This window comes from Antedon mediterranea, chromosome 2 (genome assembly GCF_964355755.1).
Source record: "Antedon mediterranea chromosome 2, ecAntMedi1.1, whole genome shotgun sequence".
NCBI lineage: Eukaryota > Metazoa > Echinodermata > Crinoidea > Comatulida > Antedonidae > Antedon > Antedon mediterranea.
The window spans coordinates 6,874,140-6,891,286 of record NC_092671.1 but is presented as its reverse complement, the minus strand read 5'-3'; the positions used below and the strand labels follow the sequence as shown (position 1 = coordinate 6,891,286).

Here is a 17,147-nt window from a genome sequence, read left to right as displayed (position 1 = left end):
ATCAATGTATTTAAGTATTATTTTTAACATCAAAAATCAACTTCTAAAAATATATATGGTAAACGTAATTGTGCTCAAAGTGTGTCATATTCTATAATTAAAAAAAAATTAACAACTTAAAAACACAAAGTCAATGAAGTACAGTAGTTCTATAAAAGTATATCAAATACATAAACAATATATCACTTTGATTAAATAATAAAATAATTGTAATAACAATAATTAAACTGTAACATTGCAAGGTTTAGTGTTTAATAATCTGAAAACACAATTGTCATTTTTTACATTTGCTGAACATGATTGGCCTTTTGCTAACCATGATGGGCATGCCGCTAACTATGATGGGCTTGTCGCTGAACATGATGAGCCTGTTGCTGATCTCGATGAGGTAACGACTGTTCAGAATTTAATACACTGAATATGGTATAGGCCAATCAAATTTTAAACAAAATTGTGATTCATGTAAGTTCTCAAAAACAAGTCCTGAGTAAGTGTGATACAATGCATACTGTTAAATATAAACTAGACTACAGTACAAGAATATGATATGAGATAAACAAAATATAAATATGAATAATACAAATATGAAAGTCTTCAATCAATAATTGTTAGATATAATATTCAAGAATTGTACACATTTTATTGGAAAGTAACGCGAGTAAAATCACAAACACTCCAATTCTTATTCATTTTTTTTACATTTTCGTCCTCAAAAAATTTACAGTATTGTCATAGACATCCAACAAGACAAAGTCATAATTGCTTTTATAAAAAAAAACATAAAAACTGTAACCAATCATATAGATATTATGAAATCTTTACAATTAGAAACAGAAGAATTTTAAACGTTTTATTACACATTATTAGATTTAAAGTTTCAGATTAATCAAAGCCTCTTTCTAATGTCAAATACAACCCCACCCCAAACCCCACTGAGGCAAAATACAACAGTTAGTACTTTAGTATTCAAGAATAGTCTTCTTAGGCTCTGTCTACACTATCAAACTAGTTGGTATGGTAGTGATATGACCAAATATGGTAGTGATATGACATCATCATGTCCATATATGGGCACATCACATTTTTTGTCACATAAAGTTCAATAGTATGGACAGGTTTAAAAGTTTAGATTAGACTTGCATACCTCAGACAGCTACACTTCATACCAAGTACATTTTCTCTAAAACAAAATGGTTCTTAACCACATTAGTACTACATACATACTTCCTTTCTTGCTCTTTTAGTTCACACCTCGGATACACCAGGAAGACAATTTTTTTCCCACAATGCCATTATCTTTCCCAGAAGCTTTTTTTTCGTACACATAGTGATGTCTTCATCAAAGATAATATAAACACAATAGCTTAATGATGATTACTACTATGCTAGCAGTTCAGATGTAATTATAACCATACCCGATTTTTGAAAATCTATTTATGTAATCTTCATGCAAGAAAAAAGAGTCAAACATTAAAATTATAAAACATATATATCTATAAAAGAATAAAAGTTATTGAACCATTTGGACATTCTTCTTCATTAATTCAGTGTTTTAATATATTTGTACCTAATTTGTCATATTTCAGTAATTATATTGGAATCGATTTATATAATTTAATGGAAATGTTCCTAGTCCAGACCTAAAGCTATCTACACTATCAAACTTTGTGACAACAAAATGCGATGTGCCCATATATAGACACGATGATGTCATATCACTACCATATTTGGGCACATCACACTTTTGTCAAACTAGTTTGTTAGTGTAGACAGAGCTTTAGCAGTGTCTATACATCCCAGTTTGTTTAGTATTTAGTTTATTAGTGTGAAATGGGTTTCTTGTGTTTGTATTATCTGTTGTTTTCATCCATTTTTTTAATGTATACATTCGTGACAACACTTTTTATAGATACCCCTTTTAAAAGGACACTTTGCATTGTCGGGTCATAAAGTTGTCCCCCATAAAAGGGTTTCTACTGTGCATGCAGTCTCATGTTATTTTCTTTAACCAATTAAACTGGTCACGCCTCATTACCTTCTTCTAAAATCTACAAGTAGTATACCTATTCTTAAGTGTACTGGTAATTCCATATATTATATCAAGTTAAATTGTTTTTGCTTTAGTTTGCTCATCTCCAAAAAAGTCTACATTGAATACGTTACCTTTGAAGTGAAGAAATGTTCATAATATTTTTTAAAATGTAATAAAAATGTAATTATATATTGGTGTGGGTCTACATTAAACAGTGCTTTCTTGTAAATATTCTGGTAAAACTTGGGCCTACAGCAGACCCAGTTGTGTATACTTAGCTATTCTAATATGAGCAAGAATTTTTATTCCTCTGTGATCAGTCAATATTAACTAAAAGTAAACGTTGTATTTGGCTTGTAATAGTAGTACACAACATTATAAGTTTCATTTATTGAATCAATTCTAATGATTTGATTCAATAAATAAAATACTTATGGATAATATACACTTATTTATCCATCTTACAAAACAAAGATTGCCTGAAAGAAAGTTAAATAATATTTGGATCAAGGGTATTCATAAATTGCATTTAACAATTAATAATCAATAAATGAAATACAGAAAGGATACAAAGTATCTCAATCAATCAAATAAAAAAAGTAACTTCTATTCAAATAAGTACCGAGTGTAAATGATCAAATAAGCGGGGACATTGTTTTTGATGCGTTCCGGTTTTGGTGATGTTTAAAGCGTTTTGGCAAATGTGTTCATTAACCTAAACTAAGCAGCCAAGGTGAGTTTATACCCTGTGCTCACAGTCAGCAGTTCTCAATTGAGCACTGCTTATTTGCTTACATATCTTCATATTGGTTACTGCCTCAGGTTTAAACTAACTAACGCATAGCATTAAAAATTGCAATGCTTATTTGACTGTGCTACACAATGTGCTTATTCGATCAAGCACGGTACATTATTTACCTACACTTAAATGAAAAGTAAGTTGCGACCAATCCATTAAATAGACAAGCTCTAGCTATTTAAAAAGTCTATTCATTTGCATTTTAAATTCTTACCAAGAGTTAATTAAAAATAGCTCGCTAGTAAATTGATGACTAAAAACAAATTATACATTTTAAGAAAATAGATCTATTTTTCAACGATTCATAAATCTGAGTTTCACAAAACCCCTTTAATACATAGACAAAAAAATATATAACTGCAAATACCTAAGCCATCTCATAATCTCCAAACGAATATGGCGGGGGTCGGCTTTGTGGCCGACTCTGGGGTCTGCCTTGGGGATTACTCTGGGGTCTGCCTTGGGGATTACTCTGGGGTCTGCTCTGGGGCCTGCTCTGAGGCCTGCCACCTTGAGAAGGTGCACCCTGTGGTTTACGTCGACGGCGGAGCGTCTGAGCACCTGGTAGGTCCCTTGCTTTTTTCATGTTAGGGTTACTGCTCGGTGTGTGCACGCTACAACATGCAATGAACAGTCCCATTAGTAGTACAATGCAGAGACCTATCAATGCTGTCGCCCACCAGTTTTGCTGAAGAAAAGAAATATTAAAATGTATTATTTTTTAACTATAAACCAATGCAAGTTGTACTGCAGCAGATAGTAAGATTGATTGAAAAAGAAAACATTTTTTTCCAACTAGAAATTAAAAAAAAATGATTTGTAGTCCAAGTGGTCCAACATTTGGCTAGCCCAAATAAATATCGGTTTCTATAAAACCCATGGATATTTATAACTGTTAATAATGGTTTGAATTTGTGTAAAGCGCTGTGGAAACATCAAAGTGATGTAACAAAAATATGCATAGGTGTTTTTTCTTATATAAATAAGACAGGCATGAACGAAAAACTAATGACTAAACTGAAAAAATAATAAATTCTCTTCAAATTCGTAGATATTTCATTTCATTTCATTATTTATTTGGTCTATTTAAGTATATACAAAACAAAAAAAACTGAATTGTAATTGTTGATTATAATTAAGTGGGTTCTGTATATTTGCTTTCGTAATCCAAATAAAGCAGACATGGCTTTGTTGTTTGTCTAAACCATGATTTTACTGCAGAAACTACAATGTTTACCTTTATCCAATCAGCAATATCCTGGTAAAGCTCCGGATTGAAAAGAGCTGTAGTGAGACGAGACAGAGGTCCGCTAGAATCAACATCGCGGCATTTATAAAACACATCACAGTAACCGTTGAAGTTATTACATGGCGTACCAGCAGGTTGGAATAGAACCTTCTCCTCGTTGTTCTTTTCATCGGGATACGTTTCACCATATTGAGTGATGATGTCACTCATTTCTGGTATCTCTGTACTGCTTTTACAAGTGTCTTCCTGACCTGTGAATAAAGTGAGTACATTTATGTTTAGAATGCTTTATTGTGTCTCTTTTGTGTCATATAGTTTATACAGTGTATACTATATATAGACTAGACTATTTTTCTGGCTGTTTTATTTTTTCGTTTTGATTTAGCTTTTTTCTTATTTTGTATCTTCATTGAGATCCAGCAACTGTTACCCACAGCATTGTAATTTTTTTCTTTAATTTGCCTTTAGATCTATATATAGACTAGTATATACAGTAAATTACGGGACACAAGTATATTCTGTTTTTCAGAAATGATAACACATAGACGTTTTTGCAGGTTAGCCATAGTACAGCATTTCTTGCAGTGGACTCCACAAACTATCTAAGAATCTTACAAAAATGAATGCGATAATAATATAAATATACTATAAATAAACTTCTACGGTCTCTCCAGTCACAATTAAATTTTCATAATTCCACTTTGGCCGTCAAAAAGACAATGGGCACACACCAAGTGCTAGCCCCTGGGTCTGCACATGAAAGTCAATTGTAAATTGTTAGGCCTTACCTATTTGCTGACAGCAGATATGACAAAGTTGCTTGTTGTCCTCATCACTTGGGCTAGCTGGTAGACCACAATAGCATGCTTCCAATCCGTCGAAAATATCACAAACTGATCCGGAACATTCCTAATAAATATTCACACACAAAAAAATATATTTATGGTAGGCCTAATGAACATAAAGCAATTTTTAAGTCCTGGTAGTCAATAACTAGATAGCCAGAAACATTTTTTTTACGCTATCAGACATAAATGAAGCAATAATCAAATTATGGACGTTTTCCTTTGTAAGTTTTTCCATTTTTATTTCTACTACAATTATTATAATTATAAATTTACGTCATTGCCAACTTTAAGACAATGATATATCCAAAGACAAAGTCAATGGATATCTCTCTTCTTCTCTTTTATATAACTAAGGATAACCATTCATTCACTATGAAATACATATTTATACTGGGTAACCTCTTTAGTCAAAGACTGGTCTCCCAGAGGGCCCAGTTATGATCAGTGACTGTGATGTACTAATACACCGAGGTAACCCCCTACTCGTCTCGAAAGATGTACTAGGTTCTTTGAAGTACACACGAGCTAGATGTGTACACTGGACCTACGGTTTATAGTCCTTATCCGAGAAGACTTGTTCTACCACCAGAACCATGGAGTGAGTGAGCCTCGAACCCCTGTCGATGTTATGGCTACGTAATTACGGTTCCACTGTCTTAACCGCTCGGCCACTCACCCACTCATTAAAGCCAATTTAAACAGAGGAGCGGTTACATTTATTCCTTATGATCATTTACACACAACACGGAGCGGATGGGAGATTTCCGCTCAGGATACTGTAGATACATATTCTACGTGGGAAAAGCTTTCTGCTTACCGCTACCGCTCGTCTGTGTAAATTGGCCTTTACAAGTCTTTGGGAGTGGAGTTGTTTTTTTGCCATAAGAAAATCTCAACAAATGACAGGACTCGATCCTAGAACCCTTGGATTGGTAGCCGCTGAGCATCTCAACCACCACGCTACATCTCCACTCCAGTAGAAATTGGCTTAAGAGGAACCTTTAGCTACAGAAAACTTACCCCATCATAACATATCTGTTTGAAGTTGTTGCAAAATGATTGGTTGGCTTTATGTTCTGAAGGAGGACATACCGCACTGCCACCAGTAGGAAGAATGCAGTCAAGGAAAAAGCACTTATTCTTTGTAAAGTTTAAACTTGTTTATACTAATTTATATATACTAGGAAAGATACCCGTCTCAGGGTGGTTTTCAAAATGTAGTTTAAAATGTTGTTGTACTATGTATTTCATTGCAGGAAACAAACACACAAACTCTCTCTCTCTCTTTCTCTCTCATAATAAATAAATAAAATGTGCCTTTAAATTGAAAATAACTCCACTTATTTCAACAGTAAAGTTCCTGGTCCTGCTTCTACTACTTTTTTTAGCGTAGAGAACAAACAGATTTTGTTTATGACTTGCAAACAATTTTACTTTGACTAAAAACTACATGATATGTTGACCAACAGTATTGGTTGTGATTTGTATTATATGAGACACTGTTAAAAAACTACATATGTTGACCAACAGTATTGGTTGTGATTTGTATTTTATATGAGAGACTGTGTTAACATGTTGACCAACAGTATTGGTTGTGATTTGTTTTATATGAGAGACTATTAAAAAGTACATGATATGTTAATCAACAGTATTGGTTGTGATTTGAGAAGTGCTGATGAGAACAACAACATTTTTGTCCCTTGGCCATACATAATTTAGAATATTAAACTGATTTGTTATAGATAAAAGTTAAAGGATATCTGCATAGTGCTTCTCCGCTGCAATCCGAATCACTACGACATGTTAACATGGCATCAATGCTCACATAATCACATGTAGTTGAATTGCAACACTGTCCTTGTGAAGGGCTACACTTCGCTGAGATGGGGGCAGCAATAGCAAGTGTACAACCACTAGTACTACTTCCCTCACTTCGTGGAGTACAGCATTTGTCTTCGCATTGATCAGCATAACCGCAGTCGCATTCTTCTTTGCCTTCAACAATACGATTTCCACAAACTTCACGATCACCAGTAACTAATAAAATAATTTTAATAAGGTTAATTTTAGGTGCCTTATTGGCTGTCCATCATTTTGAACAGCCAAAATAAAAGAAATGAATTATAGTTTTTTGAAATTTTTGTGAGGTTTGCAGAGAGGGACTGTAATGGACCATCCTGGTACTTTGGTAGATTATGATGGTTGAACATTTACGTTCGATTTGATTTGCTGGACAGGAACCGTCGCGGAGCAGGTGTGAAAGATGCTTAATATAAATATATTTGCCGGAAATAATTCCAGCAAGCATACAATCACGTTCCCTTTACATAGGTGTGAAAGAAAACCAAAACCCATGTATTTCCTGGTGCAGCTTACCTGGAACAAAACATTTTGAGGCCTTCGCATCCAACACTTTGGTCATGTTACCTATACTGCATGACGAGAACAGGTTGTTGTTTGTGCGATCTCCAGATGTTGCGCTTGCATACATGATGTAGTTACCACTCTTACGTGCATCTGAGCCAGCTCCATCGCCAGGCCGACAATGTGATGGGTAATCATGCTGAAATATAGTTTATATTTATCTTGTTATAAAAAATATGCTTATTTGCATTGCAGGTTATCATGTCATAATAGTGCGTCAACTTTGTTTACAAAAAAAGAATAAATGCAAATGAGAATAAAATTCATTTCTCTTTAGTATTGTTAAACATGTGTACCAAAATCAATCTAAAAAGTTTTATAGAGATAAAATAACAAATTTGCCAATGACCCAAGATGAGGTAACTATATTTGGAACTTATTTTGGAAACAAAAAAAAAGTTTCTTTTTTAAATTTTTGTTTATTAACTGAATAGACTGTTCTCGTTTGTATATTATTATGTCTTTTTTTTGTTGTGTAATTTTTAAATTGTTGGTATTGATTGCTTTAGATTAAGCTGACCAGATGTTTATGTTATTTTTATGAACAGCGCTTAGAGTTTGTTTCTGTCATTATGAAGCGCTTTATAAATTAAATTTATTATTATTTAATAGTGTATGATAATTTAAAATGTAGTGACAAATCTTATGGCAATACAGTAGTACTGAAAAATAATATTGAGTAGTAGACTACAATTATTACTACCATACTTACTGGAGATCCAAAGTTATGTCCGAGTTCGTGTGCAAACGTGATGTGAGAGACTTTTGACGGAACCCTTTGGCCATAGTTCTTAACCGTCACAATACCCGTGTTAAGACTTTGAGATCCACCAGTAAACTTCTTAAAATCTTCGCAAATACCACCAGAGGTTCCACCAGCAGATCCAACCCATGCCAACCCAAGAACTCCGTCATTGAAATCACGATTAGCAAATACGTACGCGAGACAATAATCGTTATGGTTTTGTAACGAATTCAATTCGAGAAATTTCTCGACACCGATATTGTTCATTCCAAACGGGTTTGATGGGTCGTTTTCTTCTTGAGTGCCGTTGATACGTATCCTATCCACTTCAAATCCGATGCCGTTGCCCCATTCACCAAAGCGTGTGTTTTCGTAAATACTGTTTACAGCCGTGACATGGTCATGGAGCTCGGCGATCACCTCGTTCTCATCATTGTTAAAGAGCGCGGTGTATGTATGATCAGCTTGAAGATACAAAGTACAGCCTTTGTTGTTGTAATTGACTGTCGCTCGTTTATGACGTTGTGAGGAGGAATACTTCTCTGAAGGAGATTCTTCATTTTCATCAAAAACCTAAAATAAATAACAAAGTAAAATCATTCTAAATATATATTTGTTACATTTGGGTTTGTTTATCTTTTATTATCTTATATAATTGTATTATTTTTCAGAAGAAATGATGCTCTAGATTGTATTATTACTGTCCCCTTAAGCGTTGTTTCCACTAGCGACGCAACGCAAGGACGTAACGCAACGCAAGTGAATTGACCAATCACAAGCGATGGCTTATTCACTTGTGATTGTTAACTGTCTATAACTTCGCTTGTCATTGGTTTAAACGCTTGCGTTGCGTTTACGTCCTTGCATTACGTTCTAGTGGGAACCACGCTATGACAAGAGTGTCCAAAGGAGTTGTGAGGGGTGAGGCTCTTCTGTAGCTTACAGTTTGTACACTTACAGTATTATTTAAAACTTATTACACAATTTAGGACAGATTTATAACAAAACCATTTTTTTGTGGATCAGTCTTATTATTATGTTTCTTATGTTTCTCCTACTCTCAAAACACAAAAAACTTAAATTTTCTTAAAATAATTATGTTTGCAAGCATGGGGGAAATAACAAACTTGACCACCCAACAAATAGACATTTGAAATAGAATCTTACAGATTGTGCCTTATAATTCTCTGCTAGGAAATCTTGCATGCGAGTGTGTATTTGGTCCTTGGCCCCACATCCAAATAACTCTGACGGTGGCTCCACATGCTTGCCCATATATATTACAGAATGAAAGTTTGTTTCGGTATCAAAATAGCGATGAGCTGGTTCTATGTAATACTCATCATTCCCTGTTTTTATCCTACCGCGGAATGTATCATTGATTATTGAACCATGACAGCTGCTACTAGGATCATCTGAAAAAATGTGATAAAAAAACAAAATATTAAACAAGGATAATAATCTCCACTATTCTTGACGGAACAAGAACCTGTCATTTTGTTTACAAATCAGAGCAGTGCTTAGCTCAATTTATAATGCTCACTTATTACAGCAGACCTCATTTGTTTTAGAGAGTGATGGTCAGGTCACTTTATCGAACGGGTCACTAGGCAATTATTGTATTAATGTATATTATTTGAATAATAAATGTGTCTTTTAGAAAATGACTATACAGTTCTTGTGCGAGTAAATTAATGCAAGTAATTGTAGTGTTCCCACGGGTAAACACATAGCTATTATAGACATACTATAGGAATAAAGCACACATTATTTATGGGAATACTGCAGTTATAGGCCATACTGTATATGAATGGGATGCTAATTTTACCTGCATCAGTACCACCAGTGGACAAAAATGTCTGCCAACTTAAAATTAAAATCTATATTAATTTGGATAAGCCTTGAAACTAAATACTGTACAAAGCGTGACATTTTATTTTGGGTATTTTTAAGAGGGGTCAAGATGAATCTATCCCAATGAATCTATGTACAGTAGCTGCTAGATATTGAAGGTCAGTATGTCCTAGTATCATACAGTATACTGTTTTGTCTGTTCCCGTTTTTTTGTGTTTCCATTAATTTCCATTTACTTATTGAAATGAAAGCCACCTTCCTTTTGAAGCATAGGGGGTGACGTAGATCCTTACCTTCTAATAATCCTACATATATATGATCTGGAGTATACCTTCGTGTTCCTTCACTACTTTCAACCACTAGATTTTTAGAGAACATTGGAGCATCCCTTTTCATCCTGAGTTTAAAATGCCTGAAAAAAAATAATTGAGTATTATATATATATTAAATACGTGAACGTGATTGGTTGAAACTGCATCACATGACTACCGCTGCAAGGATCGTAAATCGTATATATCCTCGAGTACGATGATATTGACTGAGTAATTTTCGCGTAATTATCGTGTCCCCTGTCATTAAACATATAAAATCCAGAAAATTCTCGAGTACGATGATATTGACTGTGTAATTTTCGTGTGGCAACACTCGCGTTTGTCGATAACTAAACAAAAGTCAACTACTGGGTCTTGAACTCGCGATGAAATTGTCACTCCATCACAAGACAACGTTTAATGCGCTGCGCCACGGTACTTGCTTGAAGAAATTAATCAACTAAACTATTTAAACTATGCATACATAGCGCCCTCATTTGTTATTAGGCCTCCCTAGATGTGATGAAAGACCGATTGGTTAATACTCACAGTAGTAACCGGTACGCGTGCGACGCACTGAACATCCGGTGATTCGGCTCGATCGTCAAAGAAGACGAATTAATTTTTATTCGGCCTACCTGATAATAATATTATTATTAATAATGTAGGCTTATTGATGGAAATTCTTCTGTTATTATTTAAACAACCTACTGTAGGCTAGTGAATATTTTATTCCCAAGGAATCATTAATTAGTAATTATCTGTATATTATTCTTCGAAAAGTAAGGTGTCTGGGCAGCTTGTTTACATACAATACAAAAAGGAGGCCTAGCCTAGCTAGTAGCTACCCGACCCAGCAGATATTCTACTTCTTGTTGGCTATGTAATATAACAGATCGCCTTTTATATCGGTAAAATATAAGATTAGACATCCCCTCGGGAATGATATTAAGTTCTCAGAAATTATATATTTAATTTCCTCGAACATAATATCATTCCCTCGGGGATGTCAAATCTTATATTTAACCTCTAGGCAGTCAACATCTGTATAATAGTGACCAAATATAAGTCAGGGTTGTACAGTATGTAATAGCAGATATAAATAGATACTGTACAAGCAGGAAACAGCTAGCCAACATTTCTCCAAGAACTAGTTAGTAATAGATAGATAATACATTAATACATTCCCTATTTGTGTAGGACAGAGGTGGGTAGAGAAACTTCCAAACTCCAAAAGCATGAGACCTTATATTTCAATATATTATATAAATATATACAGTAATATAATTTTATTTGGGCATCTACACTACAGTACAATACTTTTATAAATCTAGGCTGTCTGAAATGATCCATCTAAAAACAGTAAGTCAACTCAATATATTTGAATGAAATCTTTATTCCTTAAACTTTCCAAGTATCTTACAGTTGTTGTTCCCCCTCCCTCTTCCAACCCCCACCATTACAGCATTACAAAATGCAATGCATGATTGTTAGATAGAAATCTATGTATGTACTGTACTGTACAGTTGCTATAGTTAAAATTTGCATAGTATTGTTGAATATTGATTTACGGTACTATTTATAAAAACAGAGCCTATTGTTCTATCTACAGTAATTAAAAAATTAATACATTTTTCATTGCTTTTGTAATGGATTAATCAAGAATAGTTATCTTGGTACTAGGCAACAGTTTTTAATTTAGCATTTTGAAAATAAACAGGAAATTGTTTGTGTGTTATTAACAGAATTTTGTTTCATTTTTAAACATTTTTTTCAATAAACTGAACCAGTATGTTTAATAATTGGGGCAAGTAATTTAGTAGAAACACCATAAAAAACAAATGGGTGAGTGACGGTGAATATACTGAAGAACTGTTACAATGTTTGACACTAACGACACATTGGTTAAACGTACTATTAAATGTATTATATTATTATTATATATTATTATTATAATGTCATGTACGCATGTCAAGGCTTAATAACTAATAAAAAGTAACAAACAAAATTCATAGTATCTGTTAGCAGATCTACCATCCATATCCGTGATTTGTTTACAATTTTGTGATATACAGTAAATGTTGGTTTATTATCAAATTGTGTACTGTAGTTTCAGATACATGCTCTTGTTTATTATAAAAAAAATACTCAATAGAATTAGTGGTAGCCTAAGGAGTGAATCCATGTATTGTTATTTGTATAGAATAGAAGACAATGAGTCATGACAATGACATTGCTATTGTAATCCTCCATATTAACTGACCTTGTACAAATCTATGTAGTCAATCAAATTATGAATAACATTGTTGATACAAAAGTATCATATGAAAAAATAAATCCTATAGCTTTTTATTCATAACCACATAATGAAATTACTACTCATTTTTTTGTTTAATTAAGTCTTTAATTAGTACGTTTTTTTGACTTGGCAAAATAGAGTTTTGCCACATACTTGCTTTGTTTATTTGTTAATTTTAATTTAATTGCCTACAATTTTCAAGTTATCATTCTGAAAATGTCGTTGAATTTTCTGTATCCTCCATATGAGATATTAAATAGCACGCCCTCTGTATTTTCTTAACATGGACATATATTCTTTGACATGGACCAAAATATCAGTCGAGGGGCCGAGCGGTTAAGGCAGTGTTTGAATTTGATTGGTACTTCACTTCAATCTACTGTACATACTATACTAGGATGCTGTTAAGCCACACCCTTTATGACACTTGATGCACTCAAGTCTATATTGGTTGAACAAAGTCCAGTCAACAATAATTAGCAAACACACTAACAAACGTCACTAATAGTTACTGACTGTGGACATTCAACTAACAGTTTAGTATTGATTTAGAACATTGAATCAACTGCTACATTGTACAGTAGGTTTGAATTCGATACAAAAAAACGGTGCAATTTGTATAATTTTAATTGTTATTTTGATGCAAATAAATAAAAATGAGATTTGAAAGGATGTGTCAGGAGTAAGACCAGGGAGTTGTTAATTTATTTATCTAATTACAACTCCCTGGTAAAAGTAGTACTTACAGTCAGTATATCATGAGATTAATATAAGAAATAGGCCTACTTAGTATTGTATATTCAGGAATAGCCGCTCCATAGTCTCTTTGCTTTTCTTCCTTATATCTTATTCATATTAACTCAAAATTATTTTTACTAACAAACATTACTATTTATATGCCTAGTGTGTAAACATTTTTTACATAATTTCATTAAACATCCACATACAGTACAACTCTTCTTAACAATTTTTTCAATCTTCTATCAACTAAAAGTCGTAGTTAGTCATGCCTCAGGTCACATTCTATGGTCACCGTACAGGTAGGCTACGACATCAGTACTTCTATGAATGGATGACTAGTCGGTGACAATAACGCTAGTTGGTCATACACAGTACCGTTTTGATTTTACGATCATTCGGGAAACCACCTCACGAAGTTATACAGGCCTAGGAGCCGACATAGGTCTCTAGTGGGATCTAACCGTCATAAGTCATTCCTCACATTCAAAATCTATTCTTTTTATTAACAAACATTTCCTTTTTCTACATTCTATACTACTTTTTCATATTCTACCATATTATATACCTATGTTATATTTTCGATCTTCTACTACTATGTACGATACACTTATAAGCATACACTATTGTACAACTCTGCATCACGCACATCGTACGCAAGCATTTCATTCTATTACGCACACGCACTAATATCGAACATAGAGTATTTTAAACTAAAACCATACAACAACAAGACATCCACCGGTTCAGTTCAAAACCATTTTAAGGTAAATTTTTAATTAATTATTTTCTATCCACTCTACCATTTTCATATAAAGATACCATGGAACCACGTCAGGTCAAGTTCAATATTGAATATCGAAACGTGGCAGGCTATATGGCGCTTGACCTTTGACAAGATCGCCTAAAATTTATAATTTAAATCTACGATACTTAGTATTGTATATTCAGGAATAGCCGCTCCATAGTCTCTTTGCTTTTCTTCCTTATATCTTATTCATATTAACTCAAAATTATTTTTACTAGCAAACATTACTATTTATATGCCTAGTGTGTAAACATTTTTGACATAATTTCATTAAACATCCACATACAGTACAACTCTTCTTAACAATTTTTTCAATCTTCTATCAACTAAAAGTCGTAGTTAGTCATGCCTCAGGTCACATTCTATGGTCACCGTACAGGTAGGCTACGACATCAGTACTTCTATGAATGGATGACTAGTCGGGAAACCACCTCACGATGATTGTGTCAAAGTAAGAGCAGGAGTTGCTAATGTATTTATTTAACTACAACTCCCTGGTAAGAGTAGTACTGTACTTATAGTATGAGATTAATATAAGAAATATATTGTGATATTGATTCGATGTGTCGAGGGTAAAAATGAATTAACATTCAAAACAGAACAATTATAAACTGCAGTAATTGTAACTAATCCTTCTGGTGATGGATACATAAGTAAATTGCTCAACTTATTTCTACTAATTAAGTAATCAATGATTTCTAAATTGTCATTAGTGATGTTTGAAGCATCACATTACATTTTTAGTCGCGTGCAACGCGCCTCTACAGCTCACTATGTCGGTCGGTAAACACTAACTTGAACACGCGACTGCAGCCATGTATATGGCCTTGTTTAAGTACTGTTGTAGTACCTTGTTGTTTGCATAGAAAGGTTTACAATCCACTACACAGTTTAGAAATACACATACTGTACACATTCAACAATTCCTAAATTATGCAAATTATACATTATAGAATAGTCTGGTTCTAAAACGCGAGTAGGATCGACCAGCGACCGTCCTGTATTGGAATATCATTTATCTGACAAACTGTACAATATTAGTAAAGTTTGATTATAATTGAAAGTTAATACTTGAATGATAACTAATTATTGTACATTGCTGACGAAAAATAAGTAGGGTTATTACTGTATCAATGTTGTAGCAAAGAAACATAAGAAACTTTATACCCGGAGTTACCGTACCCTTTAAAGTGGTTGTGATAGGGAAGCAAACATTGCCACTCTGACTTTTAAAAATATTATGTACTGTAATTGCCAAGAAACTATATTTGTCTTACTTGTCATGAGCATGAAATTCCAAGAAGAGGTTGGGATGATTGACTGATCGTCTTGCTCGCTCATGCTTTTTGCTCAGCTCTGATCTGCTATAATCCAAAGTTTCAAAGTGACTAATAAACTGGTTTAACCTTGCAGCTCCTTTTTATAGAAATAAAAATGATATACTGTAATTTAAAATCACATACTAGATATACATAAAATCACTAATACTACTGACATTACAAAGATAGATATACATAATTTAAATGATTTTTCGGGATACGAAAACAGAATTTTTTATGGTGTGGGTACAGTAGTTGATTTATCCATAATAATGTGTGTTTTCCCATAAGGCCGCTGGAAATACATTACTGTACATGGTTCTCGTCAGCGCCCGCTTGCGATTTTAGGCCCCGCACCCAAAAAGTTCATCTTTCATCTTTGTGTATTTGTTAAGAAAAAACAGGGGTAAATATGGGAAAAGTACAAATCTTGACTAACCTCCCGTCGATCGTGAAAGCTCAAACCATTGTGTATGTGATTGCACGATTTCGCAACATAAAGTGTGTTATATTAATCGTCGCGGACCGCCTTCAATCCGTATTTTGAGCCTCATTATGAAACCAAGTATTCTAGTCCGGGCGGTGAGCGTGTGTTTGTCATATTCACACGCGATATCCATACCTTGCATCAGAACGAGGTCTACCGCGGTTTTTTTGGTCTGCTGCTCTCATACATTTCGCGATCAATCGTCGTGCCTAGCTACCTCTCTGCCTACACGGCATTATTGCATTCAAGATTTATTTCACTTAATTAAAATACTGTGATGAAAGATGAACGTTGACAAAAATCCCTCACCAATTTTTTGCTGACGAGAACCATGTAATGTATTTCCAGCGGCCTAATTGTATTGTAGGCAAAATTACAGTAGGCCTACTTCTATTTCCACACACAGTAGGCATAGCCTATAGGGGCCTAGGCTTACACAGTACAGTACATTTGTAACTAGGCCAAATTGTGTAGTATAGGTTACTTAAATTTAGCATTAAAAAAAAAAGTTTAACATTTAAAAAAAAGAATTAAAAAAAACAGTAGGCCAAGCAAGTAAAAAAGTTATTTATTTTAATGAATAAAAAATATACAAATGATAGCCTCTAGGCCTAGTCTACACTTTATTTATTGAGTATAAAGTAAAGAGGCTCACTATTATTACACAACCAATACCAAAGATTTGATTAAGGCACTATATCAATATATATTGCTGATTTCTCCTAACGGCTAGGCCTAGGCTACACAATCGGACACACTGGGTTTGTCAGATGACAGTAGATTCGCTGAACCAAATTTACAGCTGACTAAAAAACAGATGGCCTACGCTAGCTCACTTGTATATTTTAACCGTTTACTTACTAATTTTGACAATACACAGCGTTGTGAAAATTAACAAAATTTGGCTGACTATTTTAGGCAACATCTTAGTACATCAAACTGTTGCTGGAAACCAGCAATTAAGAAGAAAATAACGTCAATATAGAAACACTTTCGTTCCTTCCTTGTTGTGTTGTTGTTCAATGTATTACGTCACACACCAAGAAGATTAATCATCCGGCATTTTCGAGGTGTAAAAAATCTTGTGTGTAAACGTGAACGCCCGGTTACGTTTCCGGGTGATGAAATAAAAACAAAAGATGAGTTTTAAAATGCAATATATTTATTATGTTTATCGAAATATTAATCGTTTAGTATATAATAGTATTCTTTAATTGTATAGAGGTGAGTGGAA

General features: G+C 33.8%; 1 protein-coding gene across 1 annotated transcript; it reads right to left on the bottom strand.

Moving 5' to 3' along the window:
- Positions 1-593: 593 nt before the first annotated feature.
- LOC140040218 (disintegrin and metalloproteinase domain-containing protein 10-like) lies at positions 594-16,941 on the bottom strand. The gene is made up of 11 exons (XM_072085978.1): positions 16,775-16,941; positions 15,385-15,523; positions 10,245-10,363; positions 9,265-9,512; positions 8,065-8,670; positions 7,305-7,491; positions 6,689-6,965; positions 5,949-6,033; positions 4,869-4,989; positions 4,069-4,331; positions 594-3,519 (listed from the first exon to the last, which is right to left on the bottom strand). Exons 1-11 carry the CDS (start codon positions 16,836-16,838, stop codon positions 3,199-3,201), a joined length of 2,430 nt encoding a protein of 809 aa, XP_071942079.1. The 5' UTR covers positions 16,839-16,941; the 3' UTR covers positions 594-3,198.
- Between the last annotated feature and the right edge of the window lie 206 nt (positions 16,942-17,147).

What these genes read in the sequence shown, in the direction of transcription:
- LOC140040218 (XM_072085978.1), bottom strand. Translation starts at nt 16,838, where the DNA reads ATGTTGCCTAAAATAGTCAGCCAAATTTTGTTAATTTTCACAACGCTG. An exon ending in AGAATTATAAGGCACAATCT is followed by an intron (nt 8,671 to 9,264) that starts GTAAGATTCTAT and finishes TATTTATTTTAG; the next exon opens with GTTTTTGATGAAAATGAAGA. An exon ending in AACAGATATGTTATGATGGG is followed by an intron (nt 4,990 to 5,948) that starts GTAAGTTTTCTG and finishes AATATTTATTAG; the next exon opens with GAATGTTCCGGATCAGTTTG.